Source organism: Gasterosteus aculeatus, chromosome 18 (assembly GCF_964276395.1).
Source record: "Gasterosteus aculeatus chromosome 18, fGasAcu3.hap1.1, whole genome shotgun sequence".
Lineage (NCBI taxonomy): Eukaryota > Metazoa > Chordata > Actinopteri > Perciformes > Gasterosteidae > Gasterosteus > Gasterosteus aculeatus.
In genome coordinates this window covers 16,431,861-16,459,317 of record NC_135706.1, presented here as the reverse complement: position 1 = coordinate 16,459,317, position 27,457 = coordinate 16,431,861, and the positions used below count along the sequence as shown (strand labels likewise).

Genomic DNA, 27,457 nt, shown 5'->3' with positions numbered 1-27,457 from the left:
GGGAGTCTTCCTTCTGTTCTATTGAGACCACAATGTGTACAATGTTCACTGAGGGAATAAATCACTCACAGACTTCTTAGATGTCAGAAAAACTAAGCAGATTAGTTCATGAAGTTTTTAGTCAAACGTAAAGAGCCGGAAGGATGAAACATAATAGGAAAGAAGGGCTGAGACGGAGGGGGGAGAGAGTGGTCTCTCTCTGGGAAACAATGGCCTCCGTTCATCTCGGACTCGGCCGCTTCCACAACCCAAACCACAGCCTACGTACTGGAAACGTCACGCGTGTGCGTGCGTGAGTGCGCGTTTCAACCTTTTCTTCTCGGTGAAAAAAAGGAGGCTGATGTCAGATTCTGCAGAAAGATTCATCGTCTGCTCGTGGGAACCTTCAGGAAGAAACTGTTGGTGTTTCAGACTTTACGTTTCACCAACAGGTCGAACCCTCTGAAACAATAAAGAAACGTAATGAGTTGTCAGGGTAACCGTTATTTTTGTGTGACTCATCACTTTATGGTCTATTTATAAAGAGCTGCGTGCAAACAGTGACTTACTGGATGCTGCTGAAGTCCTTCTGATTCCAAATCTCCATGGCAACGTCATTCTGCATGTGCACGCTCTCTGTGTGTGGATTCACCGATCGGCCCAAACGATCGATCGATTGATTGGTGGATCTAGTGATCCATTGATCCCTCTGGCTGCTGAATCCTCTTCCCTCCTGATCCTGGAGTCCCGGTTCCTTATCTGCTCCTCCTGTGTCCTCTCGTCTCTGAACCCTAAAGGTCCTTTCAAGCTTCCTTATGAAAACGTCTGTCTCCGTCCTCTTTGTCCTTGAGTCTAATCCACCATGATGCACTTCCCAGCCGACTCGACCATGTTTGTCCCCCACGTCTCCGGTCTGGTCTCCACCCCCCTTTTATGGGTCCTGTCCTCCTCTCGTCTTGTGTCCTGTCCCCTCGTCTACTAGCACGTTGTCTTCTGAGTGATGTCACCCTACCGTTGCGTCCTCGAGGAGGTTGTCCGTTTGTGAAAGTTCACGAACTGTGTCGCCCGCCTCCAGCGCTGGGCTGCAGCTCCAGCAGCTGTAACGTGGAGCTGACGGAGGCCCAGGGGGAGTTCACGTCGCCCTGCTACCCACAGAAATACCCCAATTTGCAGGCCTGCAAGTGGACCATGCAGGCCCCCGCCGGCTTCATCGTCCAGCTCTCCTTCCTTGACTTCGACCTGGAGGAGGCGCCGGGCTGCATCTACGACCGGGTTCTGGTCCACGCGGGAAACGCCGACGTCAGGTTCTGCGGGCCGACGGCCAGCGGGCTGACGCTCAACTCCACGGGGGACGTGATGGAGCTGTCCTTCACCTCCGACTTCAGCGTGCAGAAGAGGGGGTTCAGTGTTAGCTTCCGACACGGTAGGTTCCGGCTCCGCGGTCCGGTTCTGCTCCCAACTAATCCAGAATCCACGTGCCTCTCTAGACCGCCGCCGCGCTCTGACTCTGAAAGTCACCTCTTCTCTTTTTGTTAGCATTAATAGGACGCAGGGTGCTGAGGAGCCTCCCAGAATGCACTGGGGCATCCCGCCATAGACGGATCATTTGATATGTTACTGCTTCATAACAAATGTACCTTTAATTAACTGCTGTAATCTGTCATTGAAATGATTCACGTTCCCCCTGAAACGTCTTCGTGAGCTGATTGAGGAGTGAGCACGTCTCACTCCGCTGTCCTCTACACGAAGAGTAATAATCATAACGCGCCATCACGCCCCAAACCGACATCTTAGACAGACGAGTAACTTCTCACACGAGCCGCCGCGTCTATTTTATCCTCGTCATCATCTTCATCCTCATCCTCATCAAATTCACAGTCTGAGGCATCGACCCTGCGAAGGACGTGTGACAACAGTGTGTGTGTGTGTGTTTCTGAGTGTGTGTGTGTGTGTTTCTGAGTGTGTGTGTGTGTGTTTGTTTCTGAGTGTGTGTGTGTGTGTTTCTGAGTGTGTGTGTGTGTGTTTGTTTCTGTGTGTGTTTGTGTGTGTGTGTGTGTGTGTGTGTGTGTTTGTTTCTGAGTGTGTGTGTGTGTGTTTGTTTCTGAGTGTGTGTGTGTGTGTGTGTGTGTGTGTGTGTGTGTGTGTGTGTGTGTGTGTAGAATCCAGATGGAAAGAAGAGATTTTCCCGTCATTTATCTTCATGGTTTTAATCCGACTATGTTTCATATTTGTCTCCTTCATCTCTTGGTGGCTCGTCTCTCTTCTTCATTCATACTTTCTTTCTCCTCCATCTTTTATTCTTCTCTGCTTTTCACACATTTCTTGTTTATTCCTTTATTGGTGTTGATCTTCATTCCTCTTTTCCTCTTTGGCTTCTTCGCTTCTTCGTCCTCCCTTCCTTCCTCTGCGCCCATTCTACCTCCTCCTCCTCTTCCTCCTCTGTCCCATGTCCCCAGTGGCTGTGGCCTTGAGGAACCAGAAGGTCACCATCTCCAGAGGAAACGCCCAGGTCGCCGAGGTCTCCGACTCCGTTTCCGTGCCGACGCTCAGTCAGCTGACGCTCTGCTTCGAGGTGCAGCGCAGCAGCCGCAAACAGGTGTGTGTGACACATGAAGAGGAAATACCTTCTACGCTGCATCCTCTGTAGTGACCAGCAGGGGGCGACTCCTCTGCTCCCATAGACGTCTATGAGGAAATGACTCTACTTCTCTGTAGTGACCAGCAGGGGGCGACTCCTCTGCTCCCATAGACGTCTATGAGGAAATGACTCTACTTCTCTGTAGTGACCAGCAGGGGGCGACTCCTCTGCTCCCATAGACGTCTATGAGGAAATGACTCTACTTCTCTGTAGTGACCAGCAGGGGGCGACTCCTCTGCTCCCATAGACGTCTATGAGGAAATGACTCTACTTCTCTGTAGTGACCAGCAGGGGGCGACTCCTCTGCTCCCATAGACGTCTATGAGGAAATGACTCTACTTCTCTGTAGTGACCAGCAGGGGGCGACTCCTCTGCTCCCATAGACGTCTATGAGGAAATGACTCTACTTCTCTGTAGTGACCAGCAGGGGGCGACTCCTCTGCTCCCATAGACGTCTATGAGGAAATGACTCTACTTCTCTGTAGTGACCAGCAGGGGGCGACTCCTCTGCTCCCATAGACGTCTATGAGGAAATGACTCTACTTCTCTGTAGTGACCAGCAGGGGGCGACTCCTCTGCTCCCATAGACGTCTATGAGGAAATGACTCTACTTCTCTGTAGTGACCAGCAGGGGGCGACTCCTCTGCTCCCATAGACGTCTATGAGGAAATGACTCTACTTCTCTGTAGTGACCAGCAGGGGGCGACTCCTCTGCTCCCATAGACGTCTATGAGGAAATGACTCTACTTCTCTGTAGTGACCAGCAGGGGGCGACTCCTCTGCTCCCATAGACGTCTATGAGGAAATGACTCTTGATTTATTCCCTCAGTCTCTAGTTTCAAGTCTTCTTCATCACAGCATGATGTTTATCAGTCCACAAACGTCCCAGTACTCAAAGTGCCCACCTGTCCCCCCCGACCAGAGGGAGTGGATCTTCAGCTACTCTGACAGCAGCGGGAGCGAGGTGCTGAGCCTGGGCTCCGACCAGTCCAGCATGAAGGTCCTGGTGGACGGGGTGGTGTGCCCCGTGGACTCCATCCTCTCCCCTGCCGACTTCACCTCCTCCATGAGGCGCTACTGCCTCCTCTGGACGGCGTCTGACGGCCGAGTGGGGGTCCACTTCAACGGGAACTACTGGGCCACCACCTGCTCGGCCTCCACGGGCCGCTCGCTGCCGCCGGCCGGACGCTTCCGCTTAGGAGGTGAGATTCAACACCTCGTACGCCGCCAGTGTCCATCGCCATGGAAACATGGTGACATACTAGACGGGTTTACTAAATGATGCTCACATACTTGGGTAGCTCTGATAAGGGGGGTGATGGTACCAGTGTGGCCCTGGTGGTGGCGCTAGACGAGCAGTCAGCTCACAGCTTCTTGGCTTCAGGGCAACAAAGCTTCGACGGGAACGTCTACAACCTCCGCCTGTGGGACTACGCCATGACGGTGCAGCAGCTCAACGCGCTGAGCTGCGACGCGGTGGGAAACGTCATCGACTGGGACAACAGCCACTGGTCCATCCCGTCCGGCTCGGCCCAGACCGACACCTCGCTCAGCTGCAGTGAGTCCGCTCAGCCAATGAGAAGACACGCGCACACACAGGCTCAGTGTTGTACCAGTGCAGGAACTTCACGCGCTAAACGCTTCAGCCTGTTTGCTATCAGAGGGGAAAATTGCAACCAGACTTTGGCCAAATTCTTTCTCCATTTCGACTGTGGGCAGTAAATTAATCGACTCCAGCCTCCAGTTTGGCTGCTGACCAAACGCTTCTCTGATTTATGCTCTAAAAGCCCAGTTGGCATGTAAGACCCACTGGGAGTAGATCCACACACACACACACACACACTCACACACACACATTATCCTTTACCACCAACTGGGGACGTTCATAAAGGGGAAACCTCTGTTTATGCTCATATGTAAAGAATGCAAACACATTTATAACAATGTTTTTCACAGAGTTACTTAATATATATATTTTGTATTACTTTGTAAATATGTCAAATGATTTATGCACACACACACACACACACACACACACACAGGCACATACACACTGATCATAAAGGCTACTGACACAAAGACTGAAACCACATTTGCATAATCAACTAATTTCTTGCAGTATATTAACTATGAAAGAAAGTGTAGGAGTATGTTGTGTGTGTGTGTGTGTGTGTGTGTGTGTGTGTGTTTTCCTACATGCTTGTGTGCCCAGGAGACCTTCAGTGGTTTTCATGAAAATGCATGATTTTGCACAAATCTTGCTGACTGTGGGTCTGCTCACACAAACACACACAAACACAAAGACACACACAAACATAGTAGAAGAATCTGATCTAATTATGCAATAAAAACGTGACATCAATAATAACAAAGCTGGCTAAAGCTCTGAAGTACGAGAAAAAAACAAAATAAAAAAACACAAGATAAGTGTGTTCTATATTTTATATATTTGTACTGCATATTTAAATGCATTTTATTTCAAAGCAATAACAAAGGTGACAACTCATAATTCATAATCATTTGTTTTAGTGTAACTGCTTTTACAGAACTTCCCTGGGTGAAGATTATATATAATGCGTGTGTGTATATATACATATATATATATATATATATATATATGTGTGTGTATATATATATATATATGTGTGTGTATATATATACATTATATATATAACTCTCACAGAAGAAACATGAAAGAAATTCATGAAGGTTTTGAAATGAAGCTGTTCTTCATTTATCTGCAGTAAGTCACAGGATTGTTCTCATAAGAAACATTAATATCATTTATTTAAGTCCCTGAGGGGTCAGGGGTCAGGGGGGAGATTGGCCCTTTTAGTTCATAAAGCAGGGGATGCTTTAGGGTGGGGCTACATGCTGATTGACAGGTCTTTACCACATTTACTTCACTTGCAACATGTTGGTTGTATTTAGCTCCGCCCCCTCGTGTCATTTCCTGTTATAGAAAGATTCAGAAACTCAACTCGTCGGCTCGTCGGCTAAAAGCGTTAAATGGCGATCGCAACTTTTCCAAAGCGTAGCTGACGTAGCGACTGGTGCACTTTGTGTCATTTGACGATACGTAACACGCGTTCCCTCATTCACTGTAAGCGATTGACCTTTCTGTCTTTACCCCCCAAAGGTGTCTCCCCCCCCAGCAGCACACCTCTCACTGCTGGCTGCGACTCCCCCGGACTGGGCTGCCCAGGTAGGAAAAACAAACCCACCTGCGCGGTGAACACCTCCCAGCATCACGTTCCATTTAACCTGCTGAAACAACACGAGTGTAACGTTGCATCACTGATCTGATCTTCACACCCCGACATGATGAATAGAATCTCAGTGTACAGTTTGTACGTCAGAGGTCAAAGGTCGCTTCCACGTCCTCACCTGCACACAGATCCACACTGACTTCTTTCTCCTCATCGGCTTTGTGCGTTAAGTTGTTAAAGTCCACAAGGGCCGACATGGAGGGCGCGGATCGTTGTGCGAGCATCAGCCTCCCAGCCGATCCGGCCTGACGGAAGTCACCCTCCTTTGAAGCCAACAAACGTGCTTCAAGACACCAGAAGCAGCCTTTTGAACTGAGAATCACAGAATCGATACGATTCCTTCAGGGAAACGAGGCCAAAAGAAGAAGAGAGAAGGAAGAGAAGAAGTTCTGATGATCTGCTCTAACTGATGTCATTGGTCCATCAGATGCGCTGGGAACCGCAAGGTTGGTGGTTCGAGTCCCGGCTGCCCCATGTCCCATCTTGAAGTGTCCCTGAGCAAGACACCAAACCCCTAATTGCTCCCCAGGCAAAAATGTAAAAAGCCATGAGTTAAAAATGTAAGTTGCTTTGGATAAAAGCGTCAGCTAAATGACCTGTAGTGTAACTGATAGAAGACGTCTCAGTCAACCATCTTCTGTTCTTATCAGAATGAAGCGTGTGGACGTAGGCGCCTCATGTGCTCCACAGAACACGGTGCACAGATCGGGACCCAAGTCTCCCTGAGGCCCCGCCCCTTTGATGCAGGAGCTCACCTGAAGCTTCCAGTAAATGTCACTTCTCACGGCCTCCGGTGCTACGGGGGCGTCGGAGGGACATTTTTCTAAAGGTCACTCGTCTTGAGAGAAGCAAGCCTAAACCTGGGGACGGTCTGCGGACCACGGCAGAGCCCCCCAGGGAGGATCCAGCAGCGAGATGCGTCCCCTGGGAGCAGGGTTTCTTGAAGTTTGCGGATGACACCACCCTCATTGGACTGATCTCTGGTGGGGACGAGTCCGCCTCCAGGTGGGAGTCTGACCATCTGGTGTCGTGGTGCAGCCAGAACAACCTGGAGCTCAACGCTCTGAAGACAGTGGAGATGGTTGTGGATTTCAGGAAGAACTGAGCCCCACCCTCCCCCATCACCCTGTGTGACTCCCCCGTCACCACTGTGGATTTGTTCCATTTCCTGGGCTCCATCATCACCCAGGACCTCAAGTGGGAGCTGAACATCACCTGAATTTCTTCAGCTGATTTTCATCAGCATTTCATTCAGCTGATTTTCATCAGCTGAAGAAATTCAACCTGCCAAAGACGATGATGGTGCACTTCTACACGGCCATCGTGGAGTCCGTCCTCTGCTCCTCCATCACCGTCTGGTACCCTGCAGCCACAGCCAAGGACAAGGGCAGGCTGCAGCGTGTCCTCCGCTCTGCAGAGAGGCTGATCGGCTGCAATCTGCCGTCCCTGCAGGACTTGTTCGCTTCCAGGTCTCTGAAGCAGCTAAAAAGATGGTAGCCGACCCCTCCCACCCCGGACAAAACCTGTTTGTGCCCCTTCCATCTGGCAGGAGGCTGAGGTCCATCAGGACTAAGACCTCATCAACAGAGCCGGTCCCCCACTGACTGACTATAACACTGAGAAGGGGAGTGACCTCCACCGGTTACTTTCTTCTCACTGCACACGTCACTTTCTGTTCGCTGGTGCGCTTTATTTTTAATTTTTAAACATTTTTAACTTTTTAATTTTAACTTCTATTCCTTTATTTTCAAACTAACTCATAGCATTATATTTTATTTTATTACTTGTGCACTGTTGTCTTGTCGTCCATTGTCGTACTGTCTGCTGTTACGCACCAACCGCCAAGTCAAATTCCTTGTATGTCATATTATGGCAATAAATGTTTCCTGATTCCTGAACCTGCAGAGCGCTGATTGACCTTCTGGTCAGAAGAGCTTTGTAAGTTACACGGCCATTTTTTTCAACAGATCATTTCTTCCATGTTTTTGCTTTAGTTTGAGGTCACCAAAGGGGGATTCTTAGTTCCTTCTTCCTCAGATGTGGATCGTTATAACTGTGAGTCTGAGTAGACGTGAAGAACAAAGGTTGTTTCATATCTGCGTTTCTGAGGTTCTTCGTGACATGAACACCTGCTGCAGAGCAGCCGTCCTCCTGTTTTATACTCGGACTGACACACTCGCCATCGTGGTAGTTTACTGTGGGTCCCCGAGTCCGGGTCGTCCCTCTGTGGACCTGGTCCTGTTCCAGGTTCTGCACTGAAGACCGTCCTGCAGCTTCACAGCCGTTCATCATGTGCTGCATCTTTCTCTCTCGACCCCCCAGCTGCTTCTTCTCCCAGCGCCCCATCCACTGCCTCCACTAACTCCATCCATGCTACTAATGCCATCGGCCACGGTAAGCCCGCCCCCCCCGGCCTCCGGCTGCTCCTTCACTTCCAGATGTCTCCTCCTCCTCCCTCCAACGCTGTCTTCCTGCTTTCTCATCACTCTGTTACTTCCTAGTTTTATCGTAGACTTCATCCAGTGCTCATCTAAAGTCCCAAAAATGGTTCTTGTTCCCTGAACGCTTCTTATGAAGAGACTTTGCTCATAATGAAACACATGTTATGTTTGACCCTTTTATGAAAAGCTGCTCGGAACAATTTTACTTTCCATGCAAAGTTACTCCCTTTACTAGTCTTTTGTTCTCTCTATTATTCTTAATATGGACCCAGAAGAAGTGGATAAATATTATCTAGCACTGCAGTACAAGACGAGTTCCTCAAATCTCTCCGTGAGCTAATAAACCCTGTCAGTCATATTTCCATCTGATGGAAAATGACTAGTTTAACGAGGACTTTTTGTTCCAACAAAGAAACATATGAAACTGGAGTAGTAGCAGGACTCTTTTCTTTGCACGTGGAGTCACAGACAGCTGAAAGCATCCAGATGTGCACACCAGCGTTGGGCCGTACCTCATTTCAGCAAGAGAAGCATTTTGTTTTCCATGTGTGGTCCATCTCCTTCTGCTGTATCCTCCAGTTCTCCCTCCCATCCCTGCATCTCCATCCACCGCCCCCACCACTAGCATGCCACTAACCCCAACCAGCAGCTCCAGCAGCTCCCTCCCCTCCGGTAAGGCTCCATCGCCTTTGCTGCTTTGTGGGAAGTAAGAGCCGTTATTACCGGCTGTGAATATATCAGATTTGGGAAGGAAAAGCTGGGAAAAAAAGGGTTAATAACTGTATGTAGCATGTAGCTGTATTTAGGGGTTAATAACTGTATGTAGCATGTAGCTGTATTTAAGGGTTAATAACTGTATGTAGCATGTAGCTGTATTTAAGGGTTGATAACTTTACCATGTAGCATGTAGCTGTATTTAAGGGTTAATAACTGTATGTAGCATGTAGCTGTATTTAAGGGTTAATAACTGTATGTAGCATGTAGCTGTATTTAAGGGTTGATAACTTTACCATGTAGCATGTAGCTGTATTTAAGGGTTAATAACTGTATGTAGCATGTAGCTGTATTTAAGGGTTAATAACTGTATGTAGCATGTAGCTGTATTTAAGGGTTAATAACTGTATTTAGCATGTAGCTGTATTTAAGGGTTAAGAACTTTACCATGTAGCATGTAGCTGTATTTAAGGGTTAATAACTGTATGTAGCATGTAGCTGTATTTAAGGGTTAATAACTGTATGTAGCATGTAGCTGTATTTAAGGGCTAATAACTGTATTTAGCATGTAGCTGTATTTAAGGGTTAATAACTGTATTTAGCATGTAGCTGTATTTAAGGGTTAAGAACTTTACCATGTGGCATGTAGCTGTATTGAAGGGTTAATAACTTTAGCGTGTAGCATGTAGCTGTATTTAAGGGTTAATAACTTTAGCATGTAGCTGTATTTAAGGGTTAATAACTTTACCATGTGGCATGTAGCTGTATTGAAGGGTTAATAACTTTAGCGTGTAGCATGTAGCTGTATTTAAGGGTTAATAACTTCAGCATGTAGCTGTATTTAAGGGTTAATAACTTTGGCGTGTAGCATGTAGCTGTATTTAAGGGTTAATGACTTTAGCGTGTAGCTGTATTTAAGGGTTAATAACTTTAGCGCGTAGCATGTAGCTCTATTTAAGGGTTAATAACTTTAGCATGTAGCTGTGTTTAAGGGGAGCCGTGTTTAGGTTGATGTCTTTACGATGTAGCCCTGTTTTTAGCCTCCACAGTATCGCTGTGTTTTCAATTCATTTTATTTTATTAACACCCAAAATCACAAAAAACAAATTTACCTCAGAGGGCTTTACAGTGTGGACACATGCAGCATCCGCTGACCTTTGACCCCATCGGTACAGGAAAAACTCTTCCCTTCGCTTCCCTGTGTGACTGTTTATGTTCCCGTAGCCCAACAGACAGCCGTTTCCTCTGCTCCCACTAACCCGCCCACTACTAACCCAGCAGCGCCGGGTAAGATACCTACCAGCGGAATCAATATGGAATATTGATATAATCAATATGTAGAACTTAGAAGCCGGCAGCCTGTACGTTGCGAGAAAAAGATCCTCCTCACAAAGTCTGACAGTAATACATCAGAGTTTTAAAACAGGTCATTCTGAACTAGAAGAAATTTGATTAAATTCACTTTATTGATCAACCTTGTGCACCTTGTGATGGTATGATAACGGAACCCAGGTCTCTGTTAGACAAATCTATTGTTTAATCCCAGAGCATATTACAGCATCTGATTGGCTGGTTTATAACCTCGGGTATTAGGATGCTCTAAACTCACCTGGACAATATGTCAATAAATGTTTGAACTGGCTTTTTAATGTTCTTTTTAATTCACACCTCCAGCCGGTCCACAAAGGATCAACTGCTCGCTTCACATGACGATTTCCTCTTACTGTCTGACAGTTTTTAAACAACCAGAGGTCGGTCCAGGACGAGGTTCTGTTTCAGACCTTTAATCAAACTGCAAAGCCTAAAAGTCTAACCGAGGTCGTGAGGGGGTCCTGACTCATCCATCCGGCCCTCTTACTCCGTCCTTCAGTCGCCGTCCTCTCTCTCATCCTGATGCTTGTCTCCACAGCAACAACTCCGGCGCCGGAGTCAGTAACTAACCAACCAGCCACTAACACAGCTGCTACTGCTGCTTCCTCTCCAGGTGAGAGGCACATAAGCCTTCAGCATCCAAAGTTGACTCGCTCTGCTCTTTCAGCTTTTCTGTTTCCTCGCTCGTTTAATCAGAAAAAGTCTTTGCTATCATCGTTTAATGCTTTTATTGATGCAGAAAAGGTTTCTCTTTTCTCAGCGTTGCCCTGTTTCACATCCATGAATTTCTTCTCACTAAGGAATATCACCACTGATCCTGTTATTAAAGAAATCACATTTTAATGAATGAGTCATATTTAATCCTTCATATGCCATCTGTGTGATTAGATTCTGTTCAGGTTCTTTGTTTCATTTGCTGATCCCTTAAAGTGGTACTAACAGTTTAAGACAAACAAATCCTCGTCTCGTTTGCTTTCCTCTCATATGGTACATATGCTAATAATATTTTAAAAGCTTTATTCCAATCGTTATTTTTATCGATACAAATCAAGATCTTTGTAATCAAGTTTTATTATCTCACATCATGTTTTATCAGGTTCTTATCTCCATTGTGTTTAGCACTGTTTTTAGATCATGTTTTGTGCGAGAAAACTTAATTATTTATTATTTGTAACCTGCTTTTTCACCATAATGGCGTCTGGTTTGATGTGCCGTGCCCGGGTGACAGCGAGATCTCCAACCAAAGCTCCTGCTGGTCTAGTTCCTCTTGAGGGCCCGGCTCCCCAGTCCGAGCCTCTGAGAAGACGCCGGCATGCTGTTGGATCCTCCATTCCTCATGCACCCAGACCTCCAGCGACCATCAGACAGACTAGGGCAGCCCTCATTCCCCGCCCCCTTGGGAAAGCCTCTCATGGCAGGTCCCTTGTATCTAGTCACTCGGCTCCTCCAACCCAAACCCCTGGTCTTCCAGATAAAGCATATGAACCAAGACTTTTAGCACCAGACACTAGTTCCCAAGTTCTACCGGAACCCTCTTGTCCGAGACCTCAGGCCTCCCTCCCCAGACCGAGACGCCAACGCAGTTCCAAGACCCCCCTAGGCTTCATCTCCACACCTTTGATCTGGCAGGGGAGGAAGAGGCCAACCGGAGGAATACGCCCGGCCTCCACCAGTACGCCGCCCAGGCCGGTGGTTCGCGTCACGAAACCTGGATTCAAACACACGGCTTGGTTCTTGAGTTCGACACGTATTCCGTGGAATCCCGTGGATACGACAAAACCTACTTCACGAACAGACTTTGCCCACGAGGCCGCCTCGGTAACAACTCAAGACTCAAAAGTCCCCACTGAAGCAGCGGTTTCAACCTCGTCCCGGGAGCTATATCCTTATCAACCAAGAGGCGAGGTGTCGGATGCGAAGGAATCGACTCCATCATTCTCATCGTCGTCGTCAGTGCTTAGCAACAGAAAGAACAGACCTGGAGCGCCGCAGTGGTCGCCGCTGAGCGCAAGCGATGGGGAAAACCAAACAGTTGCCGCAGTGGATGATTACTCATCGGGATCCGATCCGTTTGCCCACGAGTCGACGGAGGTTGCCGGCGTGTTCGAGGTGTATGAGTTTGAGGCTGCGTACACAAGCCAACAATCACTCAACAGATCCGACCCTCGTGGGACTTTTGGTGCCGTTAAACACCCGGGGCCAGTTCCCGAGGGAGAAAGCCTGGCCGGTGGATCAGTTAGGGAGGCGGTTCTATTCATCAGCAGCTCTCAGATTCCAAGACCGGAGTTCGATGTCGACCACCGTGTCCCGAACAACCCTAATCCAAGTGGACAAAAGGCAGAGGAAGTTTCCTGTACACACACTGTCACTCGGAAACCGGACACATCGACTTTTCAACCAACCCCCTCTCCTTCCAGGCCCTCGCTCTCTGGACTGATGCACAATTTATTCACCGCCATGTCTGGACAAGTGCAAATCGGTCATCATACACCCTTCACCCCTTCTTCTAATACGTCTCCATTCCTTCTTGATATCCAACGATACTCCTCACCTACCCCCCTTACTCTCACCCCCTTTTTTCCTTCTCCTTCCTCTTTATCAGGATCTCCCTTCTTTACCTCCTTGAATGCCATCACTCCATCAGCTTCTGTCTCTGCTGCTACTTTCCAAACTCTGTCCCCCCTCCTCCTTTACTCTTCTAATACCCTTGTTCCTCCTCCATTCTCTCCTCCCCTCCAGTCCAACACTCTTCCTCTTGCATCCTCTGCACATCCAGCCGAACAAAGGCCTTCAGAAACAGACGTTGAATCTCCTCACATCAGTGTTGGCGTGAACTATCCACCTTCTCTGTTGTCATTTCCTTCTCCGTCCTCAAACCTTCAAAGAGGCTTTGTTGTGACAGGGGTTGACCCAGAACCCTCGTTGACACTTCCTTTCTTTTCTAAAGCTCCAACTGAATCACAGATGCCAGTTGTTGATGCTGAACCGCTCCCTGAATACAACTTAGTTTCTTCTGAAGAGTCCACTAACAGCGTATCGGACGCTTTGAGAAGCCAACTGCCTGACTCCGAGAGTATTCGTCCCCTTGATGTGCAGTTAGGCCCATCTGGTCTTGTAGACTCCGCCTTCAGTCAAATTGAGCCAACTCCATCAGGATTATCTTTTGAGAATTTGGTATCTAGATATGTGGGGCCATCACCAGATTTACCCCCTCGAACGCAGCCAGCCTTGTCCGAGGTCTTGTGGCCTTCTAAAGCAGCCAGTCTGTCAGGCCATCAGTTGTTGGTTCGCTCTGATCAGAGACAGCTGAGTGACAAGTTGCGTCCAGGGATTCCATCTGATGTTGTCTTTGCATCTGTGCCAGCAGCTGTCATGTGGGCCTCTGAGCTCACCCCGACTCTGCTGCAGGAAAATATTGGCCCAACACCATATTTGCACTCGGCTCCTTCGCCTGCCATTTCCTCTTCATCCTCACACCCCTTCCTCTCACCCTGGAGTCCCTTTTCCCATCACCCTGACAACCTGTCCCTCACTTCATCTTCAGAAGCTCTTTTTGTGGCCAGGGGGACAGAATGGATGGCGGGACAGGAAACCTCACTGTCCTCCTTCTCTGATCCCCTCGCTGAGGAGCCGCCTCCCTTGGCTCAGACATCTTCATCCGGGTCACAAGATGTGAGCTTTTCTCCCTTTATTCTGCCATCTCTTTCTCTTGCAGCTTCCGTGGCACCTCCTTTCCTTCAACCGTCTGCCACCTATCTCGTCTCCTCTCTCGGCCTCTCATCTTTAATCCCTCCTTCTCCTCCTTCCTTGCTCCCTGGCTGGTTGGCAGTGTCAGCCAGCCAGGGAGAGGCAAAAATGGTCTCCTTGTTGCCTGCCGTTGGCTTCCACGAGCCGACAATGACCCAAAGCCCGCTGATCCACCAGTTAAAGTCCTTCCAAAGATCCACCACGTACCTGTCAACCCGGCAGCTCACCACACACGGGCAGTCACTTCCCCTTTACAAAGCCGCCTCCCTCCCTCATGAGGGATTAAAACCCAGCCACTCACATCCACTCATTTCTGCTCAAGAGAAGGACGAGGTCTGGCAACCGCGTGCAAACAACTCACAAACAGCAGGCGCTTCCAAATTTGTCACCGATAAAGTATTATCGCCCTCAAATAATGTCGCTGCAGCTGTAAAGCTGTCTGCTTTATTTGACCCTGCGGAAGTTGTTCCAAAGATACACCCAGCGGACGAACAGGCCTCTGCTATGGAACCGCTTTCTCCATCGGTGATACACCCAGCGGACGAACAGGCCTCTGCTATGGAACCGCTTTCTCCATCGGTGATACACCCAGCGGACGAACAGGCCTCTGCTATGGAACCGCTTTCTCCATCGGTGATACACCCAGCGGACGAACAGGCCTCTGCTATGGAACCGCTTTCTCCATCGGTGATACACCCAGCGGACGAACAGGCCTCTGCTATGGAACCGCTTTCTCCATCGGTGATACACCCAGCGGACGAACAGGCCTCTGCTATGGAACCGCTTTCTCCATCGGTGAGCACCAGGGACGACGACCCTCCTTTGAAAGCTCCAGAAGCTCAATCGCTTCCCCCCCCTGCCCCCCCCTTTGCTGCAGCATCAACAAATCCCCCAGGGGCCGCGATTACTCAGAACCCCCTGCACACTTCTGGCTTCAATCTTCCTCCATCCGCGCCAGCCTCCGAACCCCCCACCACGTCCTCGGCTCAGGCCTTGATCTCTGGGGTGGGGGAGCTCCCCCCTCCAGGCGGAGGCAACCACTTAACAGACACAGCAGGCCTAGAATACGACTATGGGACCGTCAAAGACTCCAAAAAGACAAATGCCACCAAGACTAAAAATGCTTCAGCTCTGATGGAGAATGGCGGCATGGAAGCCTCTCGGGGGGCCACAACTCCACATCTCACTACAGACTCGGTAACAAAACCCGGTTCCATCCCGAGTGTGTGGAATCCCGGCAGGGAGGTCCACCGTTCCCCTACCCCCCCTCACCAGTCCGTAGCCACAAAGAGCCCCCCTGCGGCGGCTACCGGCGGCGGCCTCACAAAGGTCACAGTGCGCCTCACGACCGAGCCCCCGCCCGAGCCCACGTTGCCATGCCAATGTAAACAACGCTTTCATTTTACATGTCTGTGTGGACTGTCATCGGGGAACAGTATGTCATGCAGTAACAAAGAACCGTAGACGTAGAGAACCCAAAGAACAATCATCCGTCATGACTCATGCACGCGAGGAGCAAATTACACAAAGTGACTTGTATTCAGTCCTAAAGTCTTTTTATTCGGAGACAAACTCAAGTGTTGGCTTGGTAGTCCGATTGTTATGTGTGGCCAAAGGTATGCGGACTCCTCCTCCACGAGACCTGTGACCTTTTCATCTGGCAGCTACAGCACACGTTGATGTTTCAGAAGTGTCTTCCAGTCATAAATACCTGAACTGGTTTGGGAGCGTTTCTCTGCAGCCCAAAATCGTTTTTAAATGACGTGTAATTCAGGTGTCCACAGACTTTGGGCCACATGTATGAAGTATAAAAGCTGGTTGATATTTTTAGCGATCCGTTTGGCGGATGAGGTCACTTTTTAAAGATTTTAAGACTGGATACGTGAATAAGTTACTCAGCTGGTTGGGTGTATGCACCTTCTGTCCGTTCTGTAGTGGTTGATGGTCGTAGCATCAGGTGAGGGGGCGGGATCACCTCTGTGATTGGTTCGTCATGGTTCTGGGTCCTCTGTAGGACTTTAACATGAAGTCTAGTGGTCCAATTAGAAGGTAGTGGTTAGATTCTGATTCTCCCCTTTCCTCTTCTCAAAACCTCTGTAGTTACATCTTTCTCTCTTTAATCTGAATCATTACAACATGAAATCTCTCTTTTTACCCATCAATCATCAAATTGTCCTCTTTTAAACCTTCAGTAGCACAACTAACTACTATAGAGCGACACCTAGTGGCCGACGTGATGCATAGCAGGAGAGCTGAGAGCCCATGAGTCCATTGTTTGATCCAATCAATAGCAACCTTATTTACAGAAGAAGAGAAGATATCCACTTCTTCTTTGTCCCAACGGTCCAAATTCATCTCAAAGATTCAACTCACTAAGAAAATAAACTGAATATTAAAAAGAAACAAAAAAATGAAAGCTTGGGTTCTAAGTTTTAAGTGAGCAGATCAAAGAAAAGGGCTGATTTCCTGCATGAATTCGTATCTCCACCTGCTCCATCACTTCCTGCTATGAGTCACAGAGGAAGATGAAGAATAGGAGGACTTCTATTATCTGTGGAAAAGAGTCTGTGAGGCTGATCGATTATTTCCTCTGTGTGTCTCTCTTGCCCCCCTGCAGAGGGTTCCTTCTACCGGGTTTCCCTGGTGGTGGATGGCGGCGTGGCGTTGACGCGGGCTGAGGTGGAGCGAGCTGTGGCCTTGTGGGTAAGAAGTTCTTTGTTTGTCTTTTATTATTCCGGCAGCAGCCATGGGGGCCTGAATCGACCCCCTGGAGGACCCGGTTGAGCCCCTCCCTCTAAAAGAACTCCCTTTATGTTTTCTGCCTGCAGCTCAATGAAACCTTTCAGAACTGGACCCATGTCGTCTACGTGGACTCCATCAGGTAACCCAGCAGAGATTTGTATCTATATCTATGAAGACATGAAGTATATCATATATATACATCACAGTACACAGTACATGTACACAGTACGTCACAGGTTTCACAGACATCCCGCGGTGTGTTTCCCCCTCAGTGTGCAGCCGGGTTCTCCGAGCGGAGGAAGCCCCACCAGGTCAGACCTCTACATTCATTATTGGTGTGATGTCATCGGGTCACTGTGGGTCACATGACCTCCTGAAGGGGTCACGAGTTCACCTCCGTTGTGTTCTGGTCTCCAGCTCCTGGTGCCGGGCCCTGCTGGTGTACTACCACAGTACCAACGAGAGCCTGGGGGGCCCCGCCCTGTCCGCCAGGCTGTCCGCCAGGGAAGGGCTCCTGGGGGGGGGCGGCCTGCAGATCGTCCCGGCCTCCATTGACGTCCATGTAGTCGGTAGGAAACTACACAGCTCTACTTTACTCTACTGTGTACTCTACTACTACTGTGTACTTTACTCTTTGTGTACTCTGCTCTAATGTACTTTACTGTGTAGTGTATGTACTTTAATCTTTGTGTATTCTACTAACGTCCGGTGGGAAAATACACAATATTAATCTCTGTCTCTTGTCTCATCTTTCAGGACTTTTCTTATCTGATGCAGCCTCTCTGTTTGTTATTCATTATTATTTTAGTTTATATTTATTTATCTGTACAGACTGTATAATGAATCCCCTTTAGTTATAGATACAGTATATATTAGTTTACTACATTTAACATTTTTCTATTTTCTTTTTGTATATTTTGCATTGTTGTATTTCTTATTGTTATTTTTTTACTTTATATATGAAGTAGTGATCATTAATTATCTTCACTTCTTCATTTACTTTGCAGAGAACTGTGAGGAGGAGAAGCTGCTGCACTACAGTTGGCCTGAGAGCCGAGCCAGCGTGACCCGCTACCTGCCCTGCTTCCCCAACAAGGACCAGAGCACCGCCAGGACCTGGTAGCCCGCACACACACACACACACGCACACACGCACACACACACACGCACACACGCACGCACGCACGCACGCACGCACACACACGCGCACATGCACACATGCACGCACGCACACAGAAATAAACACGCACAGAAATAAGCACGCGCACGTACACAATCACACATGCACACACACACGCAGACACACAATCACACACACACACACACGCACGCACGCAGACACACAATCACACGCATACACACACACATGCACGCACACGCACACACACACACGCACGCACGCACACACACACACACACATGCACACACGCACGCACGCACACAGAAATAAACACGCACAGAAATAAGCACGCGCACGCACACAATCACACATGCACACACACACGCAGACACACAATCACACACACACGCACGCACGCACGCAGACACACAATCACACACACACACAATCACACACACACACACGCACACACACACACGCACACGCACACACAGACACAATCACACACACGCACACACACACGCACAGACACACGCACGCACACACAGACACACACAGACGTTGACTAACAGGCCGTGTGTCACCTTGTTGGTCTCAGTCTCATCAGCCCACAGAACTTCTCCTCCTATTGGTCGACGGCTGACGCCTCAAACTGCACCGACATCGACAGCATCCTGGTGTCAGCAGGTACGCCCAGCAGCCAATCAGAGCCCCCGCTGAGGGTCAGCTGTCAGCTGAGGAGCCTTAACAATACAAAAATGCTTCAAGCGATGAAACTCAATATGAAATATACGGTTACATCATCACAGACAAAAGTAATGAGAATAAAGCCCAAATATTCATAATAAAGACATATCTAGAATACGGATGAAATGTTTATAAAAAGCTTAAAGATTTATAATAAAGACAATATTTTGAATAAAGATGAATTTTTATAATAACAATGAAATATTCATAATAATGACAAAAGATTTAGAATAAAACATATTAATAAATAAAAAATATTAATAATGTGAAATATTTAAAAGGAGGATCAAATCAGAACTATAAAAGAAGCTCCATATTTTAGTTAACAATACTTTTATAGTTACATATATTTCTTTCTCTCTTTTTAGAGAACGCCGCTGAGGTGGCGTCGCAGCTCGCCGTCATCACCAACAACGAGCTGTCCGATGAGGAGGTGGGGGCGGGCCCTCTGACCCGACTTCCTGTGAGGAGGAGCCTCACCCGGCTGCTCTTCATCGGCTTCTCTTCTTCCTCCTCAGGTGTCCAAGGTGGTGACGAAGGTGAAGCAGCTGGTGAACGTGGCGGAGATCAACAGCTCTTTGGCCTCCACCGTGGTCACCATCATCTCCAACGTGATGAGCAGCTCGGAGACGGTGCTCGCTGCCTCCTCCGACAAGTACGGTGTACTCTACTGTGTACTCTAGTGTACTCTAGTCTACTGTATACTCTATTGTACTGTGACCTACTCTGCGTGTCTCTATATTCGCTCTACGTCTTGGCTCCTCCCCGTCAGAGCGCTGAAGACCGTAGACGAGTTGGTTCAGAAGATCCAGTTTGAGGGTCCGTCGATCAGCATCTCCTCCAAACACCTGGCTGTGGGGATCTCCACCCTGAACGCCTCCGTGTTTAATGGGACCTCCTTCAGCGCCTTCGTAGCTCCAAATAGCACCTACCCACAGGTAACCACCCCTCACAGGTCACGGCCCCCAGAGGCAGGTAGCCCCTCCCACTCCCCCTCCTCCATCACCTCTCCATCCACCCCCCAGATTGATTTCCAGTCAGGGAGGAGTAACCCTCTAGCTCAGGTGAGTCTTCCTGCGTCTCTTCTGTCCGGCACGTCACTGACAGAAGAAGAGAGATCTTCTCTGTCCAGGATCAACTTCATGTTCTTCAGCAGCACAAACCTTTTCCAGGTGAGGTCGATAAAACGGCTGATGAGTCCCGATCAATGAATACGATCAATAATCCGACTGATCGTCAATGAACCTCTCGTAGAAAGAGCAGGACGGGCGCTCGTTGAACAGCTACGTGGTGGCGAGCAGCGTGGGGAACTTATCCATCCGTGACCTGAAGGACCCCGTGGAGATCCAGATCGCTCACCTGTCTGAGCACCTACAGGTGTGTGTGTGTGTGTGTGTGTGTGTGTGTGAGACCTGTGGAGAAGTCATGCAACCACATACAGTATATTAAATAACATTTGTTATGATTTTGCACTTCTGGGAACTAAATTCTTCCTCTTTGTCTTCTTCTCCTCTCCTCACAGACCCACCTGAATCCGGTCTGCATGTTCTGGGACTTCAGCATGAGCGGTGAGTCCCAATCAGCTCCGTCAGCTCCTGTGTAGCAGTGATGGAGCTGTGCTGTAATACCTGTAAACCGCCACCAGGGGGAGCCGGAGGCTGGAACGCAGACGGCTGCAGAACCTCCACAGAGTCCTCCAGCAACAGGACCGTCTGCCTGTGTGACCACCTGACCCACTTCGGCATCCTCATGGTGGGAGCGGGACTCCCTCCTCCTCTCTCCTCCTCTTCCTCCACTCTGCTCCATCTCCTCACCATTCCCCTCTGTAGGACCTCTACTCCTCCTCCTCCCTCCTCCATCTCCTCACGATCCTCCTCTCCATCTGCAGGACATTTCCAGAGCTTCTCCCCACATCGACCAGGAGAACAACCGGATCCTGACCTTCATCTCCTACGTCGGCTGCGGCATCTCTGCCATCTTCTCCGCCGCCACGCTGCTCACCTACGTCGCCTTTGAGTAAGTCAGCTGACGTAGTGATGATGCAAAAACGCGTTGGTCACAAACACATTTGATCATCATCCACGATTCACTAAATGAACACCACGTTGTTTTTTAGTCAACCCTTGAACAGGAAGTGACCATCTAATCTATTCATTGTGTAACTTTTATCAATATCAATACAAACCACAAAGGGAGAATGTAATCGTCTCCGTGTCCCACTGACGTTTTAAGAAGTTAAACCGCTGATGGGACCAGACTTCATCATATCTCATATGTCAACCACGTCGCCGCTCTTCTTCTTCTGTCCACGTAGGAAGCTGCGGCGCGACTACCCGTCCAAAATCCTGATGAACCTCAGCACCTCCCTGCTGTGCCTCAACATGGTCTTCCTATTGGACGGCTGGCTGGCCAGCCTGGACACCCATTGGCTGTGCATGTCCGTGGCCATCTTCCTGCACTACTTCCTGCTCACCACCTTCACCTGGATGGGGCTGGAGTCCATCCACATGTACATCGCCCTGGTGAAGGTCTTCAACACCTACATCCGCAGATACATCCTCAAGTTCTGCCTGGTGGGATGGGGTGAGCGGCTGAGATGTTCATTGTGGGCTCTTAGTGGAGGTGCTGAAATGAGAAGAATATTCAAGTCCAACAAGAAGTTGACGTTGAAAAGCAATTGATGAAAACAGTCCACAGCATCGCAGTGGTACCTGTCAATCAGCGTGTAGCCCCGCCCCAAAGCATCGCCTGCTTTATGTCATTTTCTCGTAGACTTCTATTGGTGGTCACTACAGAGAATGCAGCTTTAACACAGTTCTACGTCGGCTCGCTTGTAGGATAGTTGTTGTTTTTATGGCACTGATGAAAGGCGACGTGTCAGAAACCAGTTCAATATTCAGCCTTTTATTTTTATTTAATCGCTTCTTTGATCTGAACTTTATTCAAAGTTCTTTACCTGAATGCTTTCACTGCAACTTAAACGTGGTAACAACAAAGACGTGTGTGTGTGTGTGTGTGTGTGTGTGTGTGTGTGTGTGTGTGTGTGTGTGTGTGTGTGTGTCAGGTCTCCCGGCGGTCTTGGTGGGCCTGGTTGTCGTGGTGGATCAGACCTCTTATGGTCTTCAGCAGTACTCTGGAGGACACTCAGGAGACGGGTCCTCACAGTTGTGAGTACTAAACACACATTGTGTGAAGCAGAGTTCAGGTTAAAGTTGTACTACTAGGTACTGTGCAGTACTACAGTACTTGTGCTGCTATTCCTCAGCTGCTGGATCCAGAACCCGGTGGTCTTCTACACGTCCTGCGTGGGATACTTCTGCCTCGTGTTCCTCCTCAACGTGGCCATGTTCATCGTGGTCATGCTGCAGATATGTGGACGCAACGGCAAGCGCAGCAACCGCACGCTGCGAGAGGAGGTGAGGGGAGGAGGAGGAGGAGGAGGAGGAGGAGGAGAGGGGAGGAGGAGGAGGACGAGGAGAGGAGGAGGAGGAGAGAGGAGGAGGACGAGGACAAGGAGAGGGGAGGAGGACGAGGAGGAGGAGGAGAGGGAGGAGAGGGGAGGAGGACGAGGACAAGGAGAGGGGAGGAGGACGAGGAGGAGGAGAGGGGAGGAGGGGGAGGAGGAGGAGAGGGGAGGAGGAGGACGAGGACAAGGGGAGGAGGAGGAGGGGGAGAGGGGAGGAGGGCGAGGAGGAGGAGAGGGGAGGAGGACGAGGAGAGGAGGAGGAGGGGAGGAGGAGGAGGAGGAGGGAGAGGAGGAAGAGGAGGAGAGGGGAGGAGAGGGAGGAGGAGGAGAGGGGAGGAGGAGGAGGACGAGGAGAGGGGAGGAGGAGGAGGACGAGGACAAGGGGAGGAGGAGGAGGGGGAGAGGGGAGGAGGAGGAGGAGAGGAGGAGAGCGGAGGAGGAGGAGAGCGGAGGAGGAGGAGGGAGAGGAGGAGGAGGAGGGGAGGAGGAGGACGAGGACAAGGAGAGGGGAGGAGGACGAGGAGGAGGGGAGGAGGACGAGGAGGGGGAGAGGAAGAGGAGAGGGGAGGAGGAGGAGAGGAGGAGGGGGGAGGAGGAGGAGGACGAGGAGGAGGGGGGAGGAGGAGGAGGACGACGAGGAGGAGGAGGACGAGGAGGAGGACGAGGAGGACGAGGAGGAGGGGGGAGGACGAGGAGGAGGAGGAGGACGAGGAGGAGGAGGAGGAGAGGGGAGGAGGAGGAGGAGAGAAGCCAGCAGACTTTTAATTTGTGACGTTTAGCTCAGTTGTGATCAATAATCCTGATATGAAGATGAGGAGATGAATGAAGAATCTACAGTCTCTCCTCGGCTGTGTGATTGCTTCATAGCAGCCGTAACCACGGTAACCGGGGGGACGTCCCTCTTGTGTGGTGCTGCAGGTGCTGCGTAACCTGCGCAGCGTGGTCAGCCTGTCCTTCCTGCTGGGGATGACGTGGGGCTTCGCTCTGTTCGCCTGGGGGCCCGTCAGCCTGGCCTTCATGTACCTGTTCGCCATCTTCAACTCGCTGCAAGGTAACGTCAGGTAGCACCTCAGAGGTCACGTGACCACGGCCCACAGTCACACGCCGTCTCCCTCTGCAGGGCTCTTCATCTTCGTCTTCCACTGCGCTCTGAAGGAGAACGTCCAGAAGCAGTGGAGACGCTTCCTGTGCTGTGGACGCTTCAGACCGTCAGACTACTCAGGTACCTGTCTGTCTCTACCTGGAGACTCCTGTCTCCCTCTCTCTGTCTCTCACTGTCTGTGTTTCTCTCTGGACCTGTCTGTCTCTACCTGGAGACTCCTGTCTCCCTCTCTCTGTCTCTCACTGTCTGTGTTTCTCTCTGGACCTGTCTGTCTCTACCTGGAGACTCCTGTCTCCCTCTCTCTGTCTCTCACTGTCTGTGTTTCTCTCTGGACCTGTCTGTCTCTCTGGACCTGGGAGACTCCTGTCTGTCTCTTTGGGGCTCTAATCCGTCCTCAGGACTGCGTCCACATCTCCGTGATAGAGAGTCACTTTGTTAAAATATAAAACCAGCTCATAAAAGAAGATGAAAGCAAAGCGTGTGGACGATCTTCATCGTCTGAGGAAGACTGTGAAGAGTTCTTGCTCATGATTATTATTATTATTATCAAAAGTCACGATGCATTTATGAAATCAGTATAAAATGTTCTTTGTCTCTCCCTCTGTCCGTCTCTCTGTCTCTCTCCGTCTCTCTGTCCGTCTCCCTGTATATTTTTCAATATTTTTATAGAAAAGTTCTTGTCTTTTTTTAATGTAAAGCTGCAGCGTCCTCACATTGAGGACATCATCGTGTAATGATGTAGTTATTAAACGGTGAATCACTCGCGTGTGTCTCCGTCCCCCCGTCAGACGGGAGTAAGACGCCCACCAACAACACCAAGAAGGTGAGCTCGGACCAGCTGGGGAAGTCTCTGTCCTCCGGCTCCTTCGGCTCCACCACCGCCAGCTGGACGTCCAAGGCCAAAGCTACGCTAAACCCCTTCACCAAGAGACACAGCAACACAGGTGAGACATGCGGAGACACGCACAGGGGAGACACACACACATATACATACATATGTAGCCGAGTAAACCACACTTGTGTGTATTGTGTCCCCACACGTTGATGGTGTCTACCTCTGTGTTTGGTGTAGAAAGCTCCTCCATCCAATAGCAGGAGCGGAGGACCGACGGAGGTAAAGCTAAAGCTGATTGGCTGATTGACTTCCTGCTTCTGGCGTCATGTGATCCCAAGTTTTCCCAAAATGTGTTGGTGGTCAAAGCGCATCTGAAGGGTCCAAATTCAGCGTTGAGCGTTTCACGTTTAATTAGAAGAGGAGGAAAAAGAGAAAAGACCTTTGCCGGCTGGACATTTTGGGAAAGCAGCCACCGTGCGCTGTGATTGGCTGGTCACTGTGATGTCATCAAGGTCACGCCATATTGTTCCCCAGCCTGGGGCACGCTGGGTGGGGGAAAGTCCCGCCCGCCCCAACCGCACCCATTGGCACACCCTTAAAGCTACAAACTCCGCCCACCCAGAGTGCCCCAGGGTGCGTAAACAAGCACACCCGATAGCCTGCACCCCGCTAACGCCGCTAACCGTGTGTTTCCATGGGAGCAGATTAACTCATCCAGTCATTTGCGTTTGTTTGTTCGGAATTACCCCAAATGATGAGGATCACACGGCGTCCACATGTAGACGTCGTGTCCTTACATGTTATTTTAGATGAAGGAGCTAAATAACAAACTTGATTTAAAGATTTAAAATAATCAGTATGAAGTGTTGAGAAGTGCGTCAGCATCAGTTATGATTGAGTGACATGTTTCTGTATTTGCGTCTTCTGACATTCACTCGTGTTTCTGTGCGACGGAGGTCGAGCTGAGATGTCTGGTCCCTCTTCTTCTTTTGGAAGAAAATAGAAACCATAAAATAAGAATTCAGGAATCAGGAACATTTATTTCCAAAATATGTTATAGGAGACATACAAGGAATTTGACATGGCGCCCTGTGGTCGATCGCAAGGATACGTTCCAGGTTCATGATCTACGGTTCTAAAGTTAGGTCTGTCGATGTGCTAAGCCACGCCCCTTTAAAGCTCATTGGTCAATCTGGTATCAATCAGACCAAATGTCGGGATCTGGGAGGGTTTTCAGTGGACTGATATCTGAACTGAAGTTTTAAACTCTGGTGCAGCAGTTCTGACTTAAAGTCGACCTTCACAGCTTCCCTCGCTGGTGAAAAGTTCACGTCTCTCCAACGTCCCACAGGAGTAAGAGCTCTAGATCACAGCAGAACCAGCAGGTTTCTGCCTCTCAAGCTTAAAGCTCCCGTGGAGCGAGAGCCAGACAGAAGAGGATTAAGAGCTGACAGAATACCACCAAGGGAAAGACACATTAGAGTTCCTCCGGTATGCTCCTCCGCGGGGCGACCTTTGGCGACCTTTAGGGAGTCGAGAGTCGTAAACCACGTTTCCTGTGATCGCAATGAAGGAATATGTCCCCACGCGTCTTTTAATACACTTGTTTTGAGCTTCTTCAGCTGCTTGATGGAGCTCTTTCCATCCGCTAAAAACACGTCGGCCTGTAACGGAGTTCTTCCAGCCTGCCGGGTCATCCGAACCCACGCCGGCCTTCACCTGCTGAAACGGACCCCGGCGATCGGTCCGACCTTTCAAACCGCTGCGTCTCGCTCGGCAACCTTTTCCTCCTCTGTCCTCTGAGGATCTGACGTTCCCCGTCGTCGCATCGAGACTTCACACTGCGGCCCGCTGATGGACGGCCGGCGCTCCGAGGTGGTGACAACACCGCTGTCCGGTCGGGGAGGTCATGGTACATTATCGTATGGGTTGTGTGTTGAAATGGGCAGCAGGTCAAACGACATTTTGAAGCTTCCTGTTTGGTTGTTGGACTGCCGACATCTTGGGTTGTTTTGTAGCCAGTGAACAGGAAGTGACCATATTAGGACTGAAGAGGACGATGAGAAGCGTGTCCGTCTGTGGTAGAGACCTGTCAATCAGCGTGAGGCCCCGCCCTGAGGCGTCCCCTGCTCCACGGTCACTTCTAGGAACACGTGACAGATGGAAGCACTCGGCTGAGCTCAGACACGAACATCTGGCACACCTGTTAATTCTGTGAGCATCAGCAGAGCGCCGGATGAAGAGCAAGTTAACGACGATTTGTTCGTTGCTCAACTTCTGTGCTTATTTTAACCCAACAACCATTTTATTTTTCTAGTTTCCTGTGACGACTGAGGTTTATTTTGAAAGGAGACCATGGATTCTCTGTCTCACACAAGGCCCACTCGTGTCTCCACATCCGTCCTATCAGACCTCCTTCTATCGGAGGTTCACACTGTACGCGCTCCAGATGTTTGTCGATTCCAGATGTCAGAGGATCCGCAGTTCATGACCAGAGGTTCACCCCGACATCCCCCCTCAGCCTCCATCTGCGTCCCGGAGCGTATTTCAGAGGAAGAGAATCTCTGGACGAGAGCCAGGACCTCAAACCCGTCGCCACGGTGACGCCGGCTCCATGGAAGACAGGACAACGAGGCTGCTTCACATTGCACGCTGCGTACCAGAGGACAGAGGACAGGAGAGGAGGACGACCAGAGGACAGAAGGACAAGAGGACAGGAGCAGTTTCAGCTTGATTGTGACGTCTTTTTGTCCAATCAGCTCGTTTCTTTTCCAGAAGAGCGTCCAGAGCTGCAGACCTGTGGTGTCCCTCCAGATGCCGTCAGAGGAATCTAAAGCCGCAACCGGAGCGGAGCGGAGGAACGTCTCCCAGATGTCCTCGTGCCCATGGCGGGTTGTAGATGTTAGTGGAGATCCTGAGGAAATAAACTTAAATGTCATTGAAGAGAATCGATTAAGTGTGTCTGAGAATCACAGAAAGATCAAATAAAGAGCTGCTGGTTGCCATGACAACCGTTCATCAGCGTCTTATTTAATCCATCAGTCGACCTGTGCTCAACACAAAGTTTATCACTTATTATTCTTATTGTTCATGAATAGAAGGAATAATAAGAAGTTCAAATATTGTTGTGGATTTCGGGTTGATCGATGTCACACAATACAAGAGACGGGCATGTTGAGGTCTTTCTCTTCTAGTCCTGATGGTCCCGTTTCCATAGAGGAGCAGGACTTATTTAACATTATTGTATTAAAGTGAACTTTTAAAAGGTTCCGGATATAATCGCACA

General features: G+C 49.5%; 1 protein-coding gene across 9 annotated transcripts in view; it reads left to right on the top strand.

Annotated features, from left to right (window-relative positions):
- The window catches only part of adgrg6 (adhesion G protein-coupled receptor G6), a 34,299-nt gene that overhangs the window by 3,602 nt on the left and 3,240 nt on the right, over window positions 1–27,457 (top strand). Inside the window, exons 3-30 of one of the 9 annotated variants that reach the window (XM_078093799.1) lie at window positions 1,055–1,402; window positions 2,436–2,575; window positions 3,540–3,819; window positions 4,002–4,175; window positions 5,757–5,822; window positions 8,209–8,280; window positions 8,907–8,999; window positions 16,777–16,862; window positions 16,988–17,040; window positions 17,174–17,212; window positions 17,319–17,470; window positions 17,909–18,020; window positions 18,620–18,708; window positions 19,137–19,201; window positions 19,287–19,423; window positions 19,541–19,706; window positions 19,794–19,940; window positions 20,023–20,145; window positions 20,291–20,336; window positions 20,414–20,520; window positions 20,657–20,784; window positions 21,083–21,351; window positions 21,833–21,935; window positions 22,034–22,184; window positions 23,153–23,285; window positions 23,355–23,456; window positions 24,125–24,280; window positions 24,409–24,450. In XM_078093799.1, coding sequence (XP_077949925.1) covers window positions 1,055–1,402; window positions 2,436–2,575; window positions 3,540–3,819; window positions 4,002–4,175; window positions 5,757–5,822; window positions 8,209–8,280; window positions 8,907–8,999; window positions 16,777–16,862; window positions 16,988–17,040; window positions 17,174–17,212; window positions 17,319–17,470; window positions 17,909–18,020; window positions 18,620–18,708; window positions 19,137–19,201; window positions 19,287–19,423; window positions 19,541–19,706; window positions 19,794–19,940; window positions 20,023–20,145; window positions 20,291–20,336; window positions 20,414–20,520; window positions 20,657–20,784; window positions 21,083–21,351; window positions 21,833–21,935; window positions 22,034–22,184; window positions 23,153–23,285; window positions 23,355–23,456; window positions 24,125–24,280; window positions 24,409–24,428 — 3,557 coding nt within the window. In that variant the 3' untranslated portion in view covers window positions 24,429–24,450. Of the gene's footprint in view, window positions 1–1,054; window positions 1,403–2,435; window positions 2,576–3,539; window positions 3,820–4,001; window positions 4,176–5,756; window positions 5,823–8,208; window positions 8,281–8,906; window positions 9,000–16,776; window positions 16,863–16,987; window positions 17,041–17,173; window positions 17,213–17,318; window positions 17,471–17,908; window positions 18,021–18,619; window positions 18,709–19,136; window positions 19,202–19,286; window positions 19,424–19,540; window positions 19,707–19,793; window positions 19,941–20,022; window positions 20,146–20,290; window positions 20,337–20,413; window positions 20,521–20,656; window positions 20,785–21,082; window positions 21,352–21,832; window positions 21,936–22,033; window positions 22,185–23,152; window positions 23,286–23,354; window positions 23,457–24,124; window positions 24,281–24,408; window positions 24,451–26,946; window positions 27,161–27,457 lie in introns of those variants that run through there. The other 8 variants (XM_078093797.1, XM_078093795.1, XM_078093801.1 and 5 more) reach the window with 8 other exon arrangements.